This window comes from Salvelinus sp. IW2-2015, linkage group LG36 (genome assembly GCF_002910315.2).
Source record: "Salvelinus sp. IW2-2015 linkage group LG36, ASM291031v2, whole genome shotgun sequence".
In the NCBI taxonomy this organism is placed as follows: Eukaryota; Metazoa; Chordata; class Actinopteri; order Salmoniformes; family Salmonidae; genus Salvelinus; species Salvelinus sp. IW2-2015.
In genome coordinates, this window is record NC_036875.1 from 6,752,603 (window position 1) to 6,776,418 (window position 23,816).

Here is a 23,816-nt window from a genome sequence, read left to right on the forward strand (position 1 = left end):
AATGTCAAAACCGTCCGAACGAGATTGGTCGCAATCTAAGTTTGAAGACGTGTTGCTCACATCAACGGGAAGAAGGATTTTAGCCAGATGCTAGTTAGGCACTAAACTCGCTTATTAATGAACACAGTCAATAGGGAAAGTTTAAACAAGTTTGTCAATCAACCCGATAAGMGACAATTCGTGATGTATAGTTAGCTGTCTATTAAAGAAAAGTAAAAGGGAGCTAGTACGGTTGTTTAGATGGATAGCTAGCTAGCGAACGGTAGCCGTTGTTCTTCGTGACCTGTCTTTCAAGTAACTAACCAGCTGTTCTACTACTAACTAGTTATTATCTACAGCTAAAGCATCTCAAACTAGCTAGCTATTAGCTAGTAACTTAGTTAACGTTACTATGTAGCTATCCAGCTAATAGTTATAACGTTAGCTAACTAAATAACTTTAAGCTAACTACTATACCTGGTTTAGCACTGGCTAAACACATTAGCTACTAGCTGGCTAGATAGTCTACGGCCTTGATTCGGCTTGACAGGTGCTAATTTATTGCCGCAGTGAAGTCAGGCTAACTACAACGATGTCACGCAGGCGGATTGACAGCCGCAATGGACCGACTGGGCTACTTGGAGAAATTCAAACCCATATCAATACGGAACCGATGGACAGTGTTTATGACATCACTGGCGAGTTGGGCAGGTGAGCCAATGTTACAATGTCCCCTTTTCAAACTTTCTCATTCCATCAACCTCTTCTCTCAGGTCTTGTTATGACTCCAATGCATTCCATTGGCCTTTTGCATCATAGAGAGTTAACGTTAGTGAGCTAATACGTACTCGCATCCTATCAAGGCTGGATAACATTTAGTTATAACATGTATCCCTCTATATCAAATCTAACTGTATTTGTTACATGCTTCGTAAACAACAGGTGTAGTATACTAACAGTGAAATGCTTACTTCCGGGCCCTTCCCAACAATGCATAGAGGGGAGGGGAGGGAGGGGGTAGAGAAATAATAATAAAACAAGGAATAAATACACAATGAGTATACAAGGGGTAGCAGTACCAAGTCCATGTGCAGGGGTACGAGGTAATTGAGGTGTGTGTGTGTATATATGTATGTGTGTATATTTTGCTCCAGAGTGGCGCTGCATCTCAGGGCTTGAGGCGTCTCTACAGACACCCTGGTTCGTATCCAGGCTGTATCACAACCGGGAGTCCCATAGGGCGGCACAAAAGTGGCCCAGCGTCGTCCGGGTTTGGCTGGTGTAGGTCGTCATTGTAAATAAGAATTTGTTCTTAACTGACTTGCCTAGTTAAATAAAGGATAAATATAAAAATATACTGTAAGTAGGTATAAAGTGACTAGGGAACAGGATAGATAATGAACAGTAACAGCAGCATATGTGATGAGTCAAAAGAGTTAGTGCAAAAAGGGGCAATGCAGATAGTCTGGGCAACTATTGGTTAGCTAACTGCTAAACCAATAGGTAACTATTGGTTTAGCAGTCTTATGGCTTGAGGGTAGAAGCTGTTCAGTCCGGTTGGTTCCAGACTTGGTGCATCGCTACTGCTTGCCGTGTGGTAGCAGATAGAACAGTCTATGACTTGGGTGGCCGGAGTCTTTTGACAATTTATAGGGCCTTCCTCTGACACCGCCTGGTATAGAGGTGATGTGATGCAGCCAGTCAATATGCTCTCAATGGTGCAGCTGTGTACTTATTTAATGTGGAACCTTGATGCTTATCACACTGTAAATGCAATTGTGGTAGGCCTATCTACAAACAGATTTGTGGGTTAAGGATTTTCTCCCAATATAATTTATTTTATCAAATTTCAGGAAAATCTAAACTTTACATTTTTGGTCCATATTCAAWCAGGATGACCTCAGTCCTTTTGTAAGTAGATAGGTCACAAAGGTTAGGCTATCCTCACAAAGAGATGTGACTATAAGCGCTGTATGTGTGCCTGTCCCAAACCTAACATGTGTTGCCTACCATAAAGGACCSATTACTAGGTACACCCTAGCCCAAGAATATACGCTTAAGGGGTGAAAGCGGTCCGACCGTTACTCCTTATGTTCCAAAGACCTTATGTTATTTTCAGAGGTAGACTGGCTCTGGAAGACAAAACAGCCAAATACTCCATCAAAACATGAATTGATTATTAGTTGCGATGCAGTTCTAGAAACATAAAGCCCTTTACTTTCATATCACATCAAAATATTTCACAAATGCAAAATATACACTTACTSTACACTGTTTTAGCCGGCTTCATCACAGTTGCAGCCAACAGTATTTTTCAGTTACAACACATTTCTGGCGGCTTTCTTCTGTTACGCACGGGTGTTCGAAGCATGCTAGATAGGTAATTAGTAKAGGTGGCCTCCTTTGTCTTCCAGTGAACACCCACTAAATGCAGGTAGATTTTGTCATTGGTGGGTAAGAAGGCCTATTTCACCCAGTGAAACTATTTCACCCGGTGGTCACACCGAGCATTTGGATATGCAAAAATTCTATCCAAAGCCCACATGTAGATTGTCGAATTGACAATAAAGGCTACTAAAGTATGACTCCTGTCGTGTTTCTTGGCCAGTTATATCGTTTTGTTCACAAGCTAGGTYGTTTGAGTTTGCTGCAACTGTCTGCTGGTACGATGCTATCAAAGATTTTTTTTTTTTCACAGACAAGACAGTGCCCAGTTACCGTGGTAACGGCCGTCCCTTAAATGGGCAGCTGACATTTTTAAGGGTACATTGTGCTTGATTGACCATGGATCACTTCAAAAACCTTTTTATTCATGAACTTTGAGCCGTTCCTTATCAGTAACACTGAAATACTTTAATTGTTCTCTTTGATTTATTTGTATGCTTCTACATTTCTATTTAGGAATACATCATGTACTCCTTGTAAACAAATATCAGCATAGAGATCTGAACTTCTCTACTCCTTCCATGACWGATTGACCAGGTGAATTCAGGTAAAAGCTATGATCCCTTATTGATGTCACTTGTTAAATCCACTTCAATCAGTGTAGAGATGAAGGGGAGGAGACATGTTAAAATAAGGATTTTCAACCRTTGAGACAATTAAAACATGGATTGTGTATGTGTGCCATTCAATGGGTGAATGGCCAAGACAAACTATTTCAGTGCCTTTAAACGGGGTATMGTAATAGGTGCCAGACACACCGGTCTGTGTCAAGAACTGCAATGCTGCTGGGTTTTTCATGCTCAACAGTTTCCTGTGTGTAACAAGAATGGTCCACCACCCAAATGACAACTGTGTGCTGGGTTGGAGTCAACATGGGCCAGCATCCTTGTCGAACGCTTACGGCAACTTGCAGAGTCCATGCCCAACCAATTGAGGCTGTTCTTAGGGAAAAYGAGGGAGGGGCTGCAACTTTATATTAGTAAGGTGTTCCTAATGTTTGGTATACTCAATGTATTATAATAAAAAATATTTTGTGGCAGGGCAGGCACTTTGTTGAACAGTTGTAGAACTGTTTATTTGTTTTTACTATTCTATCTAAATTAGTGTTGTCACGATACCAACATTTTAATAATGATATGATACCAAGCGAAGTATCACTTTACTGAGTAGCCTAGCGCCCTGTTCGCCCACCCGCTTGTTCCCATTTTCTAAACGTTATGCGTATGTGCTACACAAAAAAAGGATATTAACGCTTCTATTCAATACAACAAATATTTAATTGAACCTCACACTGTTCACTGTATAATAGAATACTGTATAGGACAAATAGCATAATTAAATTGTTGCCAGCAGCAGAGTTAGTCACCAACCCCCTGGATAACATGAACACAGCCTAACCAGCTCTGCTATAGGGTGAGTAAAATGGTCCGAGTGGGGTGTTCTCTCATTATGTGTCGAAGTAGCTAGCCAATGTTGGCCAGTTAGCTTGGGTGCTTGACTGCAGTTGTGAGGTCCGAACATTCGGATCAACCCGACTCATCGGCCAGAGCGTCCGGTGTGCTCTCTGAACGCGAAACGTTCTGAATTTTGAGCGGACAATCTGACAGCACAGTTGCTGTCACCAACGCTCTGAATAACATAACAGCCTAACCAGCTCTGCTAGGGTGAGTAATGTTCAGTGAGCTGTTGTCTCTCACTTAGATATCTGGAAGTAGCTAGCAAGTTAGCTTGGGTGCTTGACTGCTGCTGTTAGTACATTCGGATGAACCCTTAACGAGATGGGTGGGGCTAAAGCTTAAGAAGGTGTGAACGATGTGAACAATGGTGTAGACAAAGAAGGGCTCTCCAATAGTAGTTTCAAAACATTCAAAGACTATTTTCTCAAAAGTGAGTTTACAAATGTATCACTATCAACGCAGAATTACTTTCCACTTTGTTCCTCAACTGTAGTGTATGATATACAATTTTGTAGCTCTGAGTSTACTTTTATCCAATGTAAAAAACGCAATATCAAATTTTGCTAAATAAGACAGATTAAAAATAAATAAAAATATTTTTTTTATGCCGGTCGTTCACATATAAGGTCCCACAGTTAACCGTGCATATCAGAGCGAAAACCAAGCCTTGAGGTCGAAGAAATTCACCGTAGAGCTCCAAGACAGGATTGTGTCGGCACAGATGTGGGGAAGGTTACCAAAAAATGTCTGCAGCATTGAAGTTCCCCAAGAACAGAATGGCCTCCATCATTCTTAAATGGAAGACATTTTTGGAACCACTAAGACTTCCTAGYGCTTGGCCGCCRGGCCAAACTGAGCAATCGGGGGAGAAGGGCCTTGGTCAGGGAGGTGACSAAGAACCCYATGGTCACTCTGACAGAGCTCCAGAGTTCCTATGTGGAGATGGGAGAACCTTCCAGTAGGACAACCAGCACTCCACCAATCGGGCCTTTATGGTAGAGTGGCCAGACTGAAGCCACTCCTCAGTAAAAGGCACATGACAGCCCGCTTGGAGTTTGCCAAAAGGCACCTAAAGGACTCTCTGACCATGAGAAACAATATTCTCTGGTCTGATGAAACCAAGATTGAACTCTTTGGCCTGAATGCCAAGCTTCACGTCTGGAAGAAACCTGGCACCATCCAGACACCATCCATTTTTCAGTGGCAGGGACTGGGAGTCAAGTCAGGATCGAGAGGAAAGATGAACGGGGCAAAGTACAGAGCGGTCCTTGATGAAAATCTGCTCCAGAGCGCTCAGGACCTCAGACTGGGGTGAAGGTTCACCTTCCAACAGGACCCTAAGCATACAGCCAAGACAACGCAGGAGTGGCTTCGGGACAAGTCTCTGAATGTCCTTGAGTGGCCCAGCCAGAGCCCGGACTTGATCCTGATCAAACATCTCTGAAAATAGCTGTGCTGTGACACTCCCCATCCAACCTGACAGAGCTTGAGAGCATCTGCAGAGAAGAATGGGAGATACTCCCCAAATACAGGTGTGCCAAGCTTGTAGTGTCATACTCAAGAAGACTCTTGGCTGTAATCGCTGCTTCAACAAGATATTGAGTAAAGGGTCTGAATGATTATGTAAATGTGATATTTCAGTTTTGATTTTTAATACATTTGCTAAAATGTTAACTGTTTATGCTTTGTCATTATGGGGTGTTGTCAATTAATCAATAAGGCGAACGTAACAAAATGTGGAGAAAGTCAAGGGGTCTGAATACTTTCCGAATACCTGTCTCTTATACACATCTAGATGTGTATAAGAGACAGCATACACACCACTCTCTCTCCCACAAACATACACACACTGATACCAGTGTAAAAAAAATAAGGGTTTAGAAACAAGTATCAATGTACGCCGATGCTTAAAGTTTTCTCTTGAGTTTAAACTTGAAGGGCCTCATTGAGGACTTGGATAATTTCTCGAGTTTCTCTGGACTAAAACCTGACTATGATAAGTGTATATTACAGATTGGCCTCTAAAAGATKAACTTTAAATTGTCATGTGGTCTCCCGATTTTAAATGGGCGGATGGTGAAGTCGATATGCTTGGTGTACATATCCCAGAAAAGTTCAGCGATCTTGCAACTTTYATCGAATATACTGAACAAAAATATAAACGCAACATGCAACAATTTCAACAATTATACTGAGGTTATAAGAAAAGCGGTCAATTGAATTAAATAAATTGGGACCTAATTTATGGATTACATATGACTGGGCAGGGGCGCAGCCAGGCCCAGCCAATTAGAATACGTTTTTTTTCTCACAGAAGGGTTTTATTACAGAGACAAGTACTCCTCAGTTTCATCAGCTGTCTGGGTGGCTTGTCTCGGATGATCCCGCAGGTGAAGAAGCTGGATGTGGAGGTCCTGTGCTGGTGTGGTTACACGTGGTCTGCGGTTGTGAGGCCGGTTGGACGTACTGCCAAATTCTCTAAAACAACATTGGAGGTGGCTTATGGTAGAGAAATAAACATTACATTCTCTGGCAACAGCTCTGGTGGACATTCCTGCAGTCAGCATGCCAATTGCACAATCCCTCAACTTGAGACGTTGGTGGCGTTGTGTGACAAAACTGCACACCTATGTTAACTCATCACGGCTCTGCCCCAAAATAAATAAAATAATTAGTCTAAGTAAATGTCTATTCCGATTTTATCTGCCGCCCATTGAAAAATCATAAAAGGCTTAATGATTAGTATAAATCAAAAAATGTATCCATGTCTTACAGTAAAAATATTTGACAGCAATACCGTWTAAGGTTTTTGATGTCCCAATACCTTGGCATTGGGTCTGAACTGACATATGAAACAATTCACACATCAATCYTTTCTTTTCCATTTAAGCTATTATATAAAATACTTAATACAAAAAGAGTGCTCAATATATGGGACGCTGAAGTCAGCCWTGTGCAGACTGCCACGAGGAAACAGAATCAATAGAACATATTTTATGGTACTGTCCATCGGTGGCTCGCTTTTYAAGTCAAGTCTAGGAATGGTTGTTATATCAGGATTCAGATGGACCTGCAAACTGTATTGTTAGGGGTTCTGAAAAACCACAATGGGTCAATGGGAAAGTATTTAATGGGTAAAGTATTTATTTTTAGGATATATTTGCAGAAATAGTACAAATAGGTAGGTTCAGGACTCTTCTATGACATAGTAAAATGTAGGGATATATTGCAAAAGAAAATAGCAAAATTGCATTATACTGGGAAAGATGGGTTAATCTGTGGACATTGGTGGGTTGGAGTTAAGATCAGAATGACTGGTGGATTGGCTGCTGTGGGTTAAAATCCAGCATTTGGAGAAAGAGGAATATATGTATCATTATTTAATTACAGYTAACGTAGATGTGAGTGACATAATAGCTGTAAGTAGAAGTATTGTAGTCCGAAGTGTTCGTCTATGAATGGCCTAGGGTACATCCCATCCCTGGTGTCTCATCTTGCTAGTGCAATGCAGGACGAAGGAAGGAAGGACGTGTGGAAACTAGACTTGAGCTCAGCCACAGAGAAAGAGGAAATTGACTAAAACTGTCTACTTCCTGTTTGTGTGTGTACAGGGTGGCAATTTGAGTTTTCCCTAGATTGTGAAATTGCCAATTCAATGTTAATTTACAGTACAAACTAGGTTTGGGCAGTATCCAGATTTTCATATCATTATACCGTCCTTCTCTCATCCCGGGATTTACGGTATTWCCATTTTAGTACACAAGGGGGTGGCCAAAAAACACAAAGCCCATTGGGCATCTATTACCAGAATGCTAACAAAATGAATAGAGAATTTCCATAAAGGCTGCTAGCTAAATATGCTAGTGAGCACAAACGAAAATAAACTAATTGCAATGACAGGCAATTATACATACAGTATATCGGTATTAGCTACCGGATGCCATTTTTGGTGAGTTTGGACATATACAAGCAAATGTGAACGAGAGACCTTGTGCGAATGAACAACATTTTGACACATGCTTGTGTGAAGGAAGAATAGTACTGGCTTTGGAGCAGCATGTGTACCTGCTCTGCTCAGAGAAGTGTGGAGATGAGCAGACAGGCCGAGAGGATAAAAACGCAAGGAAATCAAGCAGTTTAATTTTTTATATATTTTTTTTCACCTTTATTTAACCAGGTAGGCTAGTTGAGAACAAGTTCTCATTTGCAACTGCGACCTGGCCAAGATGAAGCATAGCAATTCAACACATACAACCACACAGAGTTACACATGGAATAAACAAAACATACAGTCAATAATACAGTAGAACAAAAGAAAGAAAAGTCTATATACAGTGAGTGCAAATGAGGTAAGATAAGGGAGTTAAGGCAATAAATAGGCCATGGTGGCGAAGTAATTACAATATAGCAATTAAACACTGGAATGGTAGATGTGCAGAAGATGAATGTGCAAGTAGAGATACTGGGGTGCAAAGGAGCAAGATAAATAAATAAATACAGTATGGGGAGGAGATAGGTAGATAGCCCATCTGTAAAACAGCCCATCTATGTGCAGTGATCTGTGAGCTGCTCTGACAGCTGGTGCTTAAAGCTAGTGAGGGAGATATGAGTCTCCAGCTTCAGAGATTTTTGRAGTTAGTTCCAGTCATTGGCAGCAGAGAACTGGAAGGAAAAACGACCAAAGGAGGAATTGCCTTTGGGGGTGACCAGTGAGATATACCTGCTGGAGCGCGTGCTACGAGTGGGTGCTGCTATGGTGACCAGTGAGCTGAGATAAGGCGGGGCTTTACCTACCCTGTCTCTTATACACATCTAGATGTGTATAAGAGACAGCATACAACCACACAGAGTTACACATGGAATAAACAAAACATACAGTAGAACAAAAGAAAGAAAAGTCTATATACAGTGAGTGCAAATGAGGTAAGATAAGGGAGTTAAGGCAATAAATAGGCCATGGTGGCGAAGTAATTACAATATAGCAATTAAACACTGGAATGGTAGATGTGCAGAAGATGAATGTGCAAGTAGAGATCTGTCTCTTATACACATCTAGATGTGTATAAGAAACCAGAAGTATACAGAATGGTGTCGTCTGCGTAGAGGTGGATCAGAGAATCACCAGCAGTAAGAGCAACATCATTGATGTATACAGAGAAGAGAGTCGGCCCGAGGATTGAAACCTGTGGCACCCCCATAGAGACTGCCAGAGGTCCGGACAACAGGCCCTCCGATTTGACACACTGAACTCTATCAGAGAAGTAGTTGGTAAACCAGGCGAGGCAATCATTTGAGAAACCAAGGCTGTCGGGTCTACCAATAYGAATGTGGTGATTGACAGAGTCGAAAGCCTTGGCCAGGTCGATGAATAGGGCTGCACAGTAATGTCTCTTTATCGATGGCGGTTATGTCGTTTAGGACCTTGAGCGTGGCTGAGGTGCACCCATGACCAGCTCTGAAATCAGATTGCATAGCGGAGAAGGTACGGTGGGATTCGAAATGGTCGGTAATCTGTTAACTTGGCTTTCAAAGACCTTAGAAAGACAGGGCAGTGGCAGCTGTACAGAACTCGTTTTCAAACACGGCAGAAAGCGAACACTATATGAATCCCTGTCACCTTATTAATTCAGCCACTTGCTTAGATAACGCAACCAGTAATTTTTACTTGCTAGTTAATGCAGAATTCTGTGTTTTTGATGCAGGAGAAAACAGATCTAAAATGCCTCATGTAATTTCTGCTCTGTTTCAACCTTAATTTTGTGCTTTAGTTGCACTTCACGTGGATGAAGAATGGCTGTTTGTGAATTTATCAGTAGACAGTGCTTTTCTCCATTAAAATGAAAGATTAACTTAAAGAAACCTTTGAATAAGTAGGTGTGTCCAAACTTTGGACGGGTACTGTACATAATGTTGCTGCTACAGTCTCTAATGACCAAAAAGAGCTGCTGGGTATCAGAACAGCTGTTACTCACCTCGAACTGGACYAAGATTTTTTTTCTATAATGAGTCCGATGTGAAGGATATACTCTTTCTCCAAGACCAAGCCAAAATCCCTCTCATTCGCGTGAAGAAAAGACAGAGGTACACGTGGCGGCGACCGGAGTGCCTTGTGAGAATTTGTCAGCAAGTGGGTAACCCGCCTCAACCATTTTGTTCTATTGACCAATGTGCCGATAGATGAGCTCCGTTCGAGACTATCCTKCCAACGGGACATTAACTAATATATTATGTTTCACCGAGTCGTGGCTGAACGACGACATGGATAATATAAGTCGGCGGGACAGAAATTCTGCGTCTGGTAAGATTGGTGGTGGGGTGTGTGTCTATTTGTCAATAACAGCTGGTGCGCGATATCTAATATTAAGGAAGTCTCGAAGTATTGCTCACCTGAAGTAGAGTACCTCATGATAAGCTGTAGACCACCCTATCTACCAGGATAGTTTATCTATATTTTTCATAGCCGTCTATTTACCGCTACATACCGATGCGGGAACTAAGACCTCTCAATGAGCTTTTTAATGCCATAAGCAAACAAGAAAATGCTCATCCATAAGCGGTGCTCCTAGTGGTCGGAGACTTTAATGCAGTCAAACTTAAATCTGTTTGACCAGAATGTCACATGTGCAACCAGAGGAAAATAAACTCTAGACCACCTTTATTCCACACACAGAGACGCATACAGATCTCTCCCTCACCCTCCATTTGGAAAATCTGACTAAGTCTATCCTCCTGATTCCTACTTGCAAGCAAAAACTAAAGTAGGAAGTACCAGTGACTCGCTCAATACAGAAGATGTCAGATGCGGATMCTATGCTACAGGTCTGTTCTGCTAGCACAGACTGGAKTATGTTCCGGAATTCATCCAATGGCATTGAGGAGTATACCACATCAGTCACTGGCTACATCAATAAGTGTGTTGATGACATCGTCCCCACAGTGACCGTACGTACATATCCCAACCAGAAGCCATGGTTTATAGGCAACATCCGCACCGAGCTACAGGCTAGAGCTATGCCCTCAGACGAACCATCAAACAGGCAAAGCGTCAATACAGGACTAAGATTGAATCCTACTAGAACTGCTCTGACGCTCGTCGGATGTGGCAGGGCTTAAAAACTATTACGGAATGCACAGTGACGCGAGCCTTCCAGATGGGCTAAATGCTTTTTTTGCTTGTTTCGAGGCAAGCAACACTGAAGCATGCATGAGAGCACCAGTTGTTCCAGACGACTGTGATCACGCTCGCCGTAGCCAATGTGAGTAAGATCATCAAACAGGTGAACATTCACTAGGCTGCGGGGCCAGACCGATTACCAGGATGTGTACTTAAAGCATGCGCGGACCAACTGGCAAGTGACTTCACTGACATTTTCAATCTCTCCCTGACCGAGTCTGTAATACCTACATGTTTCAAGGAGACCACCATAGTCCCTGTGCCCAAGAAAGCGAACTTAACCTGCCTAAATGACTACAGCCCCGTAGCACTCATGTTGGTAGCCATGACTTGCTTTGAAAGGCTGGTCATGTCTCACCAACACCATCATCCTGGAAACCCTAGACCCACACCAATTCACGTACTGCCCCAACAGATCCACAGATGATGCAATCTCTATTGCACTCCACACTGCCCTTTCCCACCTGGACAAAAGGAACACCTATGTGAGAATGCTGTTCATTGACTACAGCGCAGCGTTCAATACCATAGTGCCCACAAAGCTCATCACTAAGCTAAGGACCCTTGGACTAAACACTTCCCTCCGCAACTGGATCCTGACTTCGTGACGGGCCGCCCCCAGGTGYTAAGGGTAAGCAACAATACATCTGCCGCYCTGATCCTCAACACGGGGGCCCCTCGTGTGCGTGCTTAGTCCCCTCCTGTACTCCCTGTTCACCCACGACTGCATCGCCAGGCACGACTCCAACACCATCATGACATTTGCTGATGACACAACAGTAGTAGGCCTGATCACCGACAACGATGAGACAGCCTATAGCAGACCTGGGCATCTCCAGTCCTCGGGGGCCTGATTGGTGTCACTCTTTTGCCCCAGCTAACACACCTGACTCCAATAATCACCTAATCATGATCTTCAGTTAACAATGCAATTAGTTTAAATCAGGTGTGTTTGCTAGGGATGGGAGAAAAGTGTGACACCAATCAGGCCKCGAGGACTAGAATTGGCCTGGCCTATAGGGAGGTCAGCAGCAACYACAACAACCTCTCCATCAATGTGAGCAAGACAAAGTAGCTGAAAGTGGACTACAGGAAAAGGAGGGCCGAACATGCCCCCATTCACATTATCGGTGCTATAGTGGAGCAGGTTGAGAGCTTCAAGTTCCTTGGTGTCCACACCAAGAAAGTTGTGAAGAGGGCATGCCAATGCCTTTTCCCCCTCAGAAGACTGAAAAGATTTGGCATGGGTCCCCAGATCCTCAAAAGGTTTTACAGCTGCACCATCGAAAGCATCCTGACCGGTTGCATCACCGCCTGGTATGGCAACTGCTCTGCCTCCGACCGTAAGGCGCTACAGAGAGTAGTGCGTACAGACCAGTACATCACTGACACCACCTATATACTAGATGGTGTCAGAGGAAGGCCTCAAATTGTCAGATTCCAGTCATAGACTGTTCTCTCTGCTACCGCACGGCAAGCTGTACCGGAGCACCAAGTCTAGGTCCAAAGGGCTCCTCAATAGCTTAATAGCCACCCAAACTATCTAAATTGACCCCCCCCTAGCTTAGTTTATTTAGCAAATATCTTAACTATTTCTTGAACTGGTTAAGGGGCTTTTAAGTAAGCATTTCACGGTAAGGTCTACACCTGTTTGTATTCGGCGCATGTGACAAATAAAATTTGATTTGATGCATCGTTTTTGCAAAAAAATACCTTGCTTTTTCATTGTAATGTTCATTTACTTGTGTGGCTGCCAGCCAAATTGCATTGCACCTCTGTTGTCATCTGATGAAATGTCTACGAAATGTKTTTTCTGTGAAGGAAAACTACAGTTGACTTTCAATATAAAACGCCACCTCTGTCCTTACACACCTGCTCCCACTTTCTCGCCTTGTGCAGTTTACAAACAAACGTGTGACTGGTTCAACTGTTCTGGGGAAACTACAGCACGTTTCATAATGTGACAGGTGAAATGAAGAACGCAATCTGCTTTATCTCCTAATGTATTGCACAAGTTGACTGCAGGTATTTACTTAAGTTGCTACAAATATAAKCATTTATTGCTAAACTTAAGAAATAGTTTCAACGGTATTGGAAAAAACATCCTGTGGAAATTTCAAAATATTCCGGTATACGGTCTACAGCCCAAGTCTAGTACAAACACTCAAACTGCATGAAACACCACAGAGTGCATTGTGTGGCATACAAGTGTGGCAACTGAGTGGTGAACAAGTCTGCCTATTGAGTGTCCATGGCAGACTCATTGGCACAGTTTGAAGGACAGATGTTGACTGCAGTATGTCCACACACAATGTGTAGGCATAAAAGGTCTGTTTGCAAACCTACTGTCAGTTCACTTTCTTTCAGCCCACCATACAAGGTAGGCTACAGCTGATAAGGCTCCCTGCCAGTCATGAACTGTCGGCATTTGTGTAGGCCMATGCCATAGTTTCCAATCAGATTGGGACTAAGTTCTCAGTTCTCACACATCAATGCAGTTCTGGTGTTAACATTTAGGGATATGCATAGCATGGGGTACTTTGATTTGCCTTTTTACATAGCCCACGAGTTTAAGCTTAGGCTGTGTAAAATTCTAATGATTGCATAAAGAGTTAATTTCTGCAACTTTGGAGGCCTAATGCATTACAATCAAGTAAAGAAATAAAGAACTCAGGGTGGGGTGATGACTAGGCTAACCATTACCACCAGGGCCTAAAATGTACTTTTTGGTCCACCAGTGACTGTGGCAGGTAGATTGAAAAATCTACCAGCCACTCAGATTTTTTTTACCAGCTCAAATATTTTTACAGCAAAACACAAAAAGGCAGATGAGCATGCTTTGTAATGTTTCTAAAACAATACATGTATTACTAGTAATAAGTGGTATACTGTTTAATTTCAACCAAACTATCACAGATGAGACCATTTTCACCTGCCCCTTTAAGCACGGGAGATTAGGTAGTAATGCAACTCGAGTCATGTTTGTGCCTGTGAGATTGAGTCTGGCTAGTACTGTAGCATTGTCTTTTCCCTAGCAGTTGAAACGCAAACATTGAAAAACAACCTAACTTGTGAACAAAACAATATAAAGAGCCAAGACCCACAAGGGCAATGTCTCACTTCAGTAGACTTTCGGTTCAAGTAAATTAGACTAACGTTTATGCCCGTGCGCAGCGCTTCTAAAAATGAATCTTTCACTTAGCTCTTCACGTGCGCACATCCCCCAGCCAGGCAGTGTTGCAACGCAAGGTGCGATAGTCTATATAGGATTCGACTWTTTGAGCAATTAATTTAACAACTATGAAACAAACACTTTGAAAACAGCTACTACAGTAGTTATTTCACTGTAAATGCTAACGTGGCAGGTGAAATTGATTTTGGCATTGGCGGGTAAGATGTCTATCTGCATGTGGCAGGTGTTCATTTTAGACCCTGATTACCACAACGTGTTTTAGTAGGGTGTGGGTATGGAGTGGCCTCATTTGAACCCTTTTCACACTACTAAACCAAGCTATAGGCTTACTGAGCTGGCCGGGTTATGCATCACCTAGTTGCTGTAACGGTGCTTGACAAGACTGTGAGAAAAAAATATCAAAGCCGGCACAGTACGGTTTGGTTGGCAGTGCACTGTGGTTGTCCAACTGTAGTTGAATACACTGCCTATAAGTCACTGGATAAATAATATATGCAGACACATTTATCCAAAGCGAAATGTAATGTTTGTCTAAATGTATATATTAACTGATGTCATAGTGTAACAATGTTGTCTCCTTCAGCGTAGACTAAAATTACCCAGATAGTGTGTGATGAATGACTCAGCCCTCCCTTTGTCCTCGGGGCCAGGGGTAAATTTGCGGTGGTGAAGCGGTGCGTGGAGAGGTCCACAGGGAAGGTGTTTGCCGCCAAGTTCCTGCGGAAGCGGCGTCGGGGCCGAGACTGCCGGGCCGAGGTGGTGCACGAGATGGGTGTGCTGGAGGCGGCCCGGAACAACCCTCGTGTGGTTAACCTGCACGCTGCCTATGAGACAGACCACGACATCATCCTGCTGCTGGAATAGTGAGTTATGGCCAACTTTTAGATTGCACTCAATGCTATCAGTTCTGCCATCAGCTTCCTCCATTACATCTGTCAAGTCCTTAACCCATCTTTCAAATCAACTACTTATGTATGTTTCTATATAAAAAAAAAAAATGTAAACCTATCTTTGAACAGTACAGAGGATATTTAAGAACATTTCTCATATCTGAAACAGTATGTGTGATTTATGCCTTGAACTTCATTGGAATCAGTACTCCTTTACACTGAATCCAACAAAACAGAAACTAGAATGAAGAATGCAGATAGGCTGCAATCCACATTCTGTGCTGAAAGGGATACTTATGGCTTTTGCCAATGAGGCCTGTTATCTACTTCCCTAGAGTCCGATGAACTCGTTGATACTATTATTCCTCTGCGTGCAGTTTGAAGAAAGTTGCTAACTAGCGCTGGCGCAAGGACTGGAAGTCTGGGTATCTGCTAACAGATACCCATAGACTTGCATGCTAACAGATACCCATAGACTTCCAGTCATTGCGCTAACGTTAGTTAGCATTGGCTCGCAAAACTACCTTTAAATTCCTTAATACTGGAGACGGACAGAAAAATGATATCTACAAGTTCATCTGACACTGGGGAAGTAGATAAAGGGAAACCCCACCCTTAGCACTCTTGTGTATTCAGAGAGTCAATAGACATGTTTCTACCCTCCCTGTTTGTTTCATTGAGTTTTGAGGAAAGCCTTTCTAATCCTGCCCTGAAAGCAAAGTGCCTTTAGAACTGAAAGGGGAAGGCTATTCCATTGGAAATACCCAATTATCTGTTGCCTGACCTGAAATGATATGAAACAAGCMTATACACTCAGCTGAGTCAAAACCACCTAGGTTTTATGGATGCAATCATGCAACAAAGTTTTATGATAGTTTGTGTTAGACACTGTGACACTCTCTCTTCTCCTCCTCTCCTCTCTCCTCTCTCCTCTCCTCTCCTCTCTCTCTCTCTGTGTGTGTGACAGTGCGGCGGGGGGTGAGATCTTTGACCACTGTGACTGTGATGAGCTGCTCCCAGAGGGCCAYATCACACGGCTGATCAGACAGACGCTGGAGGGCGTCCACCTCCTCCACCAGACCAGTGTGGTGCACCTGGACCTCAAGGTCTACCCTCCACACCGCTTAATATATACACACACACAGTATATAAGCAGAAGTGCACTGCGCACATACAAACATATGTACATACTAGAGGGGTCGACCGATTAATCGGAATGGCCGATTAATTGGGCCGATATCAAGTTTTCATAACAATCGGAAATCTGTATTTTTGGACACCGATTTGGCCGATTTAAAAAATATATATATAATAAATAAATAAATATATATATATATATTTAAAAAAAAAATGTACACCTTTTATTTAACTAGGCAAGTCAGTTAAGAATACATTCTTTTTTCAATGACGGCCTAGAAGGTGGGTTAACTGCCTTGTTCAGGAGCAGAACGACAGATTTTTTACCTTGTCAGCTCGGGGATTCAATCTTGCAACCTTACAGTTAACTAGTCCAACGCTCCAACCACCTGCACTCCACGAGGAGCCTGCCTGTTACGCGAATGCAGTAAGAGGCCAAGGTAAGTTGCTAGCTAGCATTAAACTTATCTCATAAAAACAATCAATCAATCATAATCACTAGTTAACTACACTGGTTGATGATATACTAGTTTATCTAGCGCAGGGGTCAAACTCAAATACCCAGTGGGCCAAAATGTAAAACCTGAACAAAGTCGCGGGCAAACATTGAACAAATGAACCTTTAATATGGACCCAAACAAGTTTTGCTTTAACTTGAATATGGAACAAGCATCGCTTTACCATCACAATATAATTTAATAGTGAACATGCAAAATCGAATTTCAAATGAAAAAACACATCAATGGCATTCATTATTAAATAAATGAAATGTAAATAAAAATCGTTGCTCTTTTTCTATTTGCAGCCTTCTGAATTTAAATACCAAAATATTTTTTTTTACAAATAAAATTATAATAAATCATCCCCTTCAACGCCCATGCCTGTAGCAAGAAAAAGTGACACAAGAAAACGTATATTGCACACTGATCTAATCTGATGTGCCGAAGCCAGATACCTGGCATCCTCTTCTTGATGCTAGTTCATCAATGTCTGGGCTCAGGCTCTGGAGCTGAAGAAATCCTCAGTATCGAGCGAAGGTGGTTCATCAGTCAGACGTCTCCTGTGAGTTGTTTTGGTCATCTTCATCGAGGAGAAAAGTTGCTCGCATAGATAAGTGCTGCCGAACATGGAGAGCATCTGAGCAGCTTGGGTGCGGAGCTGGCATTGTGTCAGGATGAACCGTGGAAACTGTGCGGCGCCACCAGCATCATACTTTGACTTCAGCGTGTCGTTGCACTGGAGTTCAATCAGCTCCATTTGGTGTTGGTTGGCATTTTCCACATCAACTGCGAGGGATTAAACAGTTCAAACCTACATTTCTGGACATCGAAGTCGGCAAATCGCCGGCAAACTCAGCGGCGAGAAACTGAGGTTTTTCAGCAAACTGTGCGCATGGGAACACGGCGGTAGAGATCTGCGCTTTTATGGTTTGGCAGCAGGGAAAATGGCATGGTTTCCTTGCGCATCTGATTCTCCCACAGGCCACAGTTTAGTTTTAAAGGCCCTCACTGCAGCGTACAGTGGTTGTGATGATGCGCCCCGCCCCTGAGACGCTGCAGGTTCACGCGCTCGAGATGGCTCGAGATGTCACAGAGAAAGATATTCTGCCTCCACTTGTCCAGAAAGCTCCTGTTTTCTGCCTTTTTTCGCCATTTGGAAGGGATAGCGGCTGACAGTTGTGTAGCGTCTATGTTGCTGATACTATGTCACAGAGGAGAGGGCGGTTTCTGGGTCCTGTCCTGATTGCGCGCGCGAAACAAAGCCAGAGCATTATGGGATCGTAGTATTAGCGGTGAATCGCTGTGTATAATACCGGCGGCCAGCTCTAGTAGTAATTTGTATTGTCTCGCGCGCCAAATATAATTACCCGCGGGCCAAATTTGGCCCGGGCCAGAGTTTGACCCATGATCTGCGTGTCCTGCGTTGCATATAATCGATGGAGTGCGCATTTGCGAAAAAGCGTGTGGCTCCAACGTGTACCTAACCATAAACATCAATGCTTTTCTTAAAATCAATACACAAGATATTATTTTTAAACCTGCATATTTAGATAAAATAATCCAGGTTAGCATGCAATATTAACCAGGTGAAATTGTGTCACTTTCTTTTGCGTCATTGCACGCAGAGTCAGGGTATATGCAACAGTTTGGACCGCCTTGCTCATTGCGAACTAATTTGCCAGAATTTACGTAATTATGACAATAACATTGAAGGTTGTACAATGTAACACAATATTTAGACTTAGGGTGCCACCCGTAGATAAAATACGGAACGGTTCCGTATTTCACTAGAATAATAAACGTTTTTGTTTTCGAAATGAATAGTTTCCGGATTCGACACCATATTAATGACCAAAGGCTCGTATTTCTGTGGTGTTATTATATTATAATAAGTCTATGATTTGATATTTGATAGCACGTTCTGACTAGCGTGGTAGGCACCGCAGCTCGTAAGCATTCATTCAAACAGCACTTTGCTGTGCTTCAAGCATTGAGCTGTTTATGACTTTAAGCCTTCACTCCCGAGATTAGGCTGGTGTAACCGATGTGAATGGCTAGCTAGTTAGCGGGTGTGCGCTAATAGCGTTTCAAACGTCACTCGCTCTGAGACTTGGAGTAGTTTCCCCTTGCTCTGCAAGGGCCACGGATTTTTTGTGGCGCGAATGGTTACGATGCTCGAGGGTGGCTGTTGTCGACGTGTTCCTGGTTCAAGCCCAGGTAGGGGCGAGGAGAGGGACGGAAGCTATACTGTTACACTGGCAATACTGAAGTGCCTATAAGAACATCCAATAGTCAAAGMTWWATGAAATACYAATGGTATAGAGAGAAATAGTCCTATAAATACTATATTAACTACAACCTAAAACCTCTTACCTTGGAATATTGAAGTCTCATATTAAAAGGAACCACCAGCTTTCATATGTTCTCATGTTCTGAGCAAGGAACTTAAACGTTAGCTTTTTTACATGGCACATATTGCACTTACTTTTTCTTCAACACTTTGTTTTTGCATTATTTAAACCAAATTGAACATGTTTCATTATTTATTTGATGCTAAATCGATTTTTGTTGTATTATATTAAGTTAAAATAAGTGTTCATTCAGTATTGTTGTAATTGTCATTATTACAAATAAATAAAAAAGATCGGCCGATTAATCGGTATCGGCTTTTTTTGGTCCTCCAATAATCGGTATCGGCGTTGAAAAATCATAATTGGTCGACCTCTAGTACATACACCTAAAATATACCTCTCAACCCTATTTGCTCTCTTATTCATCTTTACATCACCACTTGCATATCTTCGCTGTAAACACAATCTCATGCAGGAAGGATTGTGAATGACTGGACCTGCTGTATACAGCTGTATTATGACTCTGCACAACTTTAAGTCACCCTTTTGGACTACTCACCCAATCCCTCCCTCTTCCTTTCAGCCCCAGAACATCCTACTAACCAGCCTGGCTCCGCTGGGGGACATAAAGATTGTGGACTTTGGCCTGGCACGCAAACTGGGCATGGTCGGAGAGCTCCGAGAGATCTTGGGCACGCCTGAGTACGTGGGTAAGGCAACGTCCATGTAACATGCCTCCAACGTTCCTTCAACCAGCTGCAATTAAGTCTGACATTCTACAATAACAATGTTGTGATGTAATCATATGGCCTCTTTTTCTCCCTTTTCTCACCTTAGCTCCAGAGATCCTGAACTATGAGCCTATCACAACGGCAACTGACTTGTGGTGAGTCATCAATATTAACACAAACTCTTATGACTGTGGATTTATGTCCGTGCCTGCCTAAGGCACTTGTGTGAAGTATGTATGTTTGCAGGTCAACACATGTGTGCACCCTCTGACACATTTGTACTAACTGTATTCTGGGTGTGTGTGTGGTATGTATATATTTCTTCAGGAGTTGGGTAGTATCGCCTACATGCCGGTGACGGCGAGTCTCCATTGCAGGGATGACAAGCACGCGACACGACTGAACGTGTCACAGGTCAACGTGGACTACAGCCAAGACGCCTTCTCCAGGTGTCGGAGCTCGCTGTCGACTTCATCCGCAAGCTGCTGGTCAAAACTCCAGAGTAAGTGGGACTATCACCAGCCAGTAAAGGTTCAGGGAATTCTAATGGTTAATTACTGCTACTGACAGGAAGCATTGGAGCAAATGCTTTTGTGCTTCTCATTTCTAATAATTGGTTTTGACCTTGGTCCGTCTTCACCCTCTCCACACAGGACCGGCCCAGTGCAGCCGACTGCATGACCCACCCCTGGCTGTGGCAGCAGCATCAATACCCAAGTACCGAGCCTGTCCTGCCACGACCCCCCGTGAGAGGAGCAGCGGTACCAAGTGGGCTCCCCAGCCGAGGACCCAGAGGACAAGGAGAACTTCACCTTGGACTCACCCACACCAGGCCAAGAGGTTTCGCTTTGAGGAGGAGACACCTGCCGCCACCAACGGTGGAGACGGGGACTTCTGAGGGGGAAAGAGCGACGCAAGCGCACCCCTCCCGCAAGCTCACCCCTCCCGCAAGCTCCTATTTWGCTTTTATTGGTTTTATGCAGCAAGGAACCTGCCGGCAAGTGTCGCCTACCCAAGAGCGRTTCTGTTCTGTTCTACTGCTCGCCAGTATCCAAGAGCGCCCAGCCAAACCAAAGATAGCCAGCTTCCTTWGTGATCTAACGTCAATTCGTCACTGTTTCTGTGTAGTTTGTATTTCTAAATAATGCATTGATTTAAGATAAGTATTTTATTGTGAGCTGATTTAGTCCTTTCTAGTGTGTCTTTGATTTGTCAGGTATATTTTGTCCCTGAATTTAAAGAATATGAGGCCAGATATAGCTCAAGGGAAATCTATGCAATACTGTTTTGCCACAAGTAACTTTTAAATAGTCAACAAATTATTACTTGACCATTTTTGCCAGGCCAGTAAGTGGTCGTAAAAGTGTTCTTAGATGCCCCAAAGTGTTCTTAGTATCTTGTGCTAAAATCATTCGACAGAACACTGAACTGTGCAGATATGGGCTAAATCAGACTATTTGAGGAAGTGAAAGTAAAGTATGTCATCACACCATGTCCTTGTTTGCCTGACCCAAGCTGTACATTACCTCCCTWCTCTCAAACAAGCTTTAGGCCATGGCTTGCGCACATTATATTCTGTGACATTCCCTTATCTTGCTCTCCAGCACGCCACATCTCAAAGCACAGTATGATGTCATCTTAGACAGGTTGTCTATGCACAGTACCAAGCCCTGGCCTGCATAATTAGTAAGCCAACAAGTCACACTGGTGTCTGTCTATAACATTTACAGTTTACTGTTAACCCCAACTCTTCCTCTGATTTACAATTCCACAGTAATAGAGATTTAAGAGGGTTCTGTAAAAAGGTGACTCATGGACAGTGGACACCACACCCATGCTTACTCAAATGTCCTTCAAATGTTGTCAGTTCCTTTTGAGTCATTTGCTTAGGGGAACTGTGACTGAAGCATTTAACTATTTGTCATCTGGGTATTTAATTTGCTTAACTGGAAAAAGTGGTTTTGAATTACATGTTCTTTTTTGTGTAAKTTGAACACAATGTATTTCCTGAAGTAATTTAATCTGCATTCCTTTAATTGGTATTAAAAAGCTACTTTTTTTTTTTTTTATATATGGCTAGGAAGCCTAAAGTTTAATGGGAGTCGGGTAGATTTGGGAATCATAACAGATTGTATGTGTATGCAGGCGAGTTTATTCAGTCTTATTTCTCTGTTCATTCCATTTCCTCATCTCAGGGCAAATTACCTTTCACTTTGGTCGTAARTACCGTGTGCCTCTTTGTATTTGCTCTTTATATACGTTTTATATTCTAATCTGATTCTCAATATATTTATATAATGGGATGGTGTTTTGTTTATATTTAGATGTACATATGTGTGTGCTTTATTTAACTGGATTCAGATGGGTTTATTAAGAAGATACGGGTTGTATGGGATATAGTATTGATGGCACCTCTCAACAAAAAGCTGTTTTGGTAACGGAGGTGACATGAAATTGAAATATACTTTGGTTGTGAATGTGGGATTAGCATGAAAGGTTTGGAAAAGTGATTAGAGATGGATTTTGGATTTAAAAGAGAAAAGATGGTTATGAGGAAAGGGAATGGCATTGAGATGGTTACAGAGGACGAGAAAACATTGGTTACGGAAGTGATGTCGGTAAAGGTTACGGAGTTGACGGTAGAAAATGTGGACAAACTTTTTGGTAATGCAGTCGATAGACAGGAGAAAGGTTTCGACTGAGATATTTGTACAGTTTTACCAGCAGAGCACTTCCATGTAGAAAATTGAAGTGATCTGTTGAGCACGTTCCCCATCCATTTGTGAACTTATGAAAGAATAACCCACCCTGAAGAATTTATGTGAACCCTAACTGCCAGCAGACCTTAGCTGAACATGTCACTTTGTTCAAGGAGGTGCAAAGACTACATATCCTTGTTTGTTGTGGTCCTCAAGGTTTCCCAGAGATGTCACCGGCCTGGCACACACAATAGCCTTTGTCTTCGAGAGGGCTGTCTCCAGTCACGGCCATGCTCTCACTGTATGCTGTCATCCTAAAGGAGAACTGGAACACGTCATTAGTGAGTGGTTCAGTAGTCAGTACTGTCCTCCGTTCAAAGACAGACACTTAAATGAAAACCAGACGTTCGAGGTACTGCTGACACCAATCGGCAATAAGTGGACTTGTACAACTTGATTATATTTGTAAGAGCTCCACTGCTGATTTCATTTTGTATGGCTGTCTGAATTTACTTTTACATACAGATACTAGTCAAGTGACCTGTGTGTTCTCTGGGGACAAAGGTGACCAGTTTGCACTCTTCACATTCCTGTGGTGAGATCTTCTCCCACTTTACCAGGGTAATACTGAAGGAAACATCTGAGTCAAACTCATACCAGTTAGAAGCACAAGCAATAACCTTCAGACATGTTTATTTCACATGTGATAGATTTGTAGGTATATTCCATTTGTTTTTAGAATGGATAATTTCAAATCCCCATTTGTATCTTCTGATCAACATCAATCTAATATTTAGGTGTCATCAGCAAACAAGAATGCTCATTAAAGATGATAGAAAACCTTCATGMTGGATGGAGTCTGGTCTTTTTACACTGCTGCACAAAGTCCTGAGTCTGTCTACTGTTTTTTTTCTACATTTTGTCTTATCTCAGTGGGTTCCCTCAGGTGCGAAGACCACAAGAAACATTTGTGGACAACATCTGCAGAGACTGGTCTTTAAACAGAGGAACTACCGGCGGCTATGAACAACAGAACTAAGGCATGCCACCATCCGGGGCATTGTTCTGCCAAAAGCAAGTAAGCAATTATCTCCATTGTTCTGCCATCTACTGATGAGGAAACATTGCCTCCTAGTGCTGATGGCCATGTGTCCCATATTTTTTTGTTGATAGATATAGAAAAAAAGCGAAATCATCTTAAAGTAATATCAAAACAAATAAGGAGTTGATTTGGCAATGACATTGACACACATGCCCCTA

General features: G+C 42.6%; 1 protein-coding gene across 1 annotated transcript; it reads left to right on the forward strand.

Moving 5' to 3' along the window:
- LOC111959352 (serine/threonine-protein kinase 17B) lies at window positions 1-23,400 on the forward strand. Its single transcript, XM_023980854.2, is given in 11 exon segments — window positions 1-690; window positions 14,899-15,111; window positions 16,106-16,244; window positions 19,710-19,836; window positions 19,964-20,016; window positions 20,188-20,305; window positions 20,308-20,363; window positions 20,511-20,592; window positions 20,595-20,639; window positions 20,642-20,681; window positions 20,683-23,400. Coding segments are annotated over 11 exon segments (1,065 nt in total). The 5' UTR covers window positions 1-571; the 3' UTR covers window positions 20,756-23,400.
- Window positions 23,401-23,816: the final 416 nt, after the last annotated feature.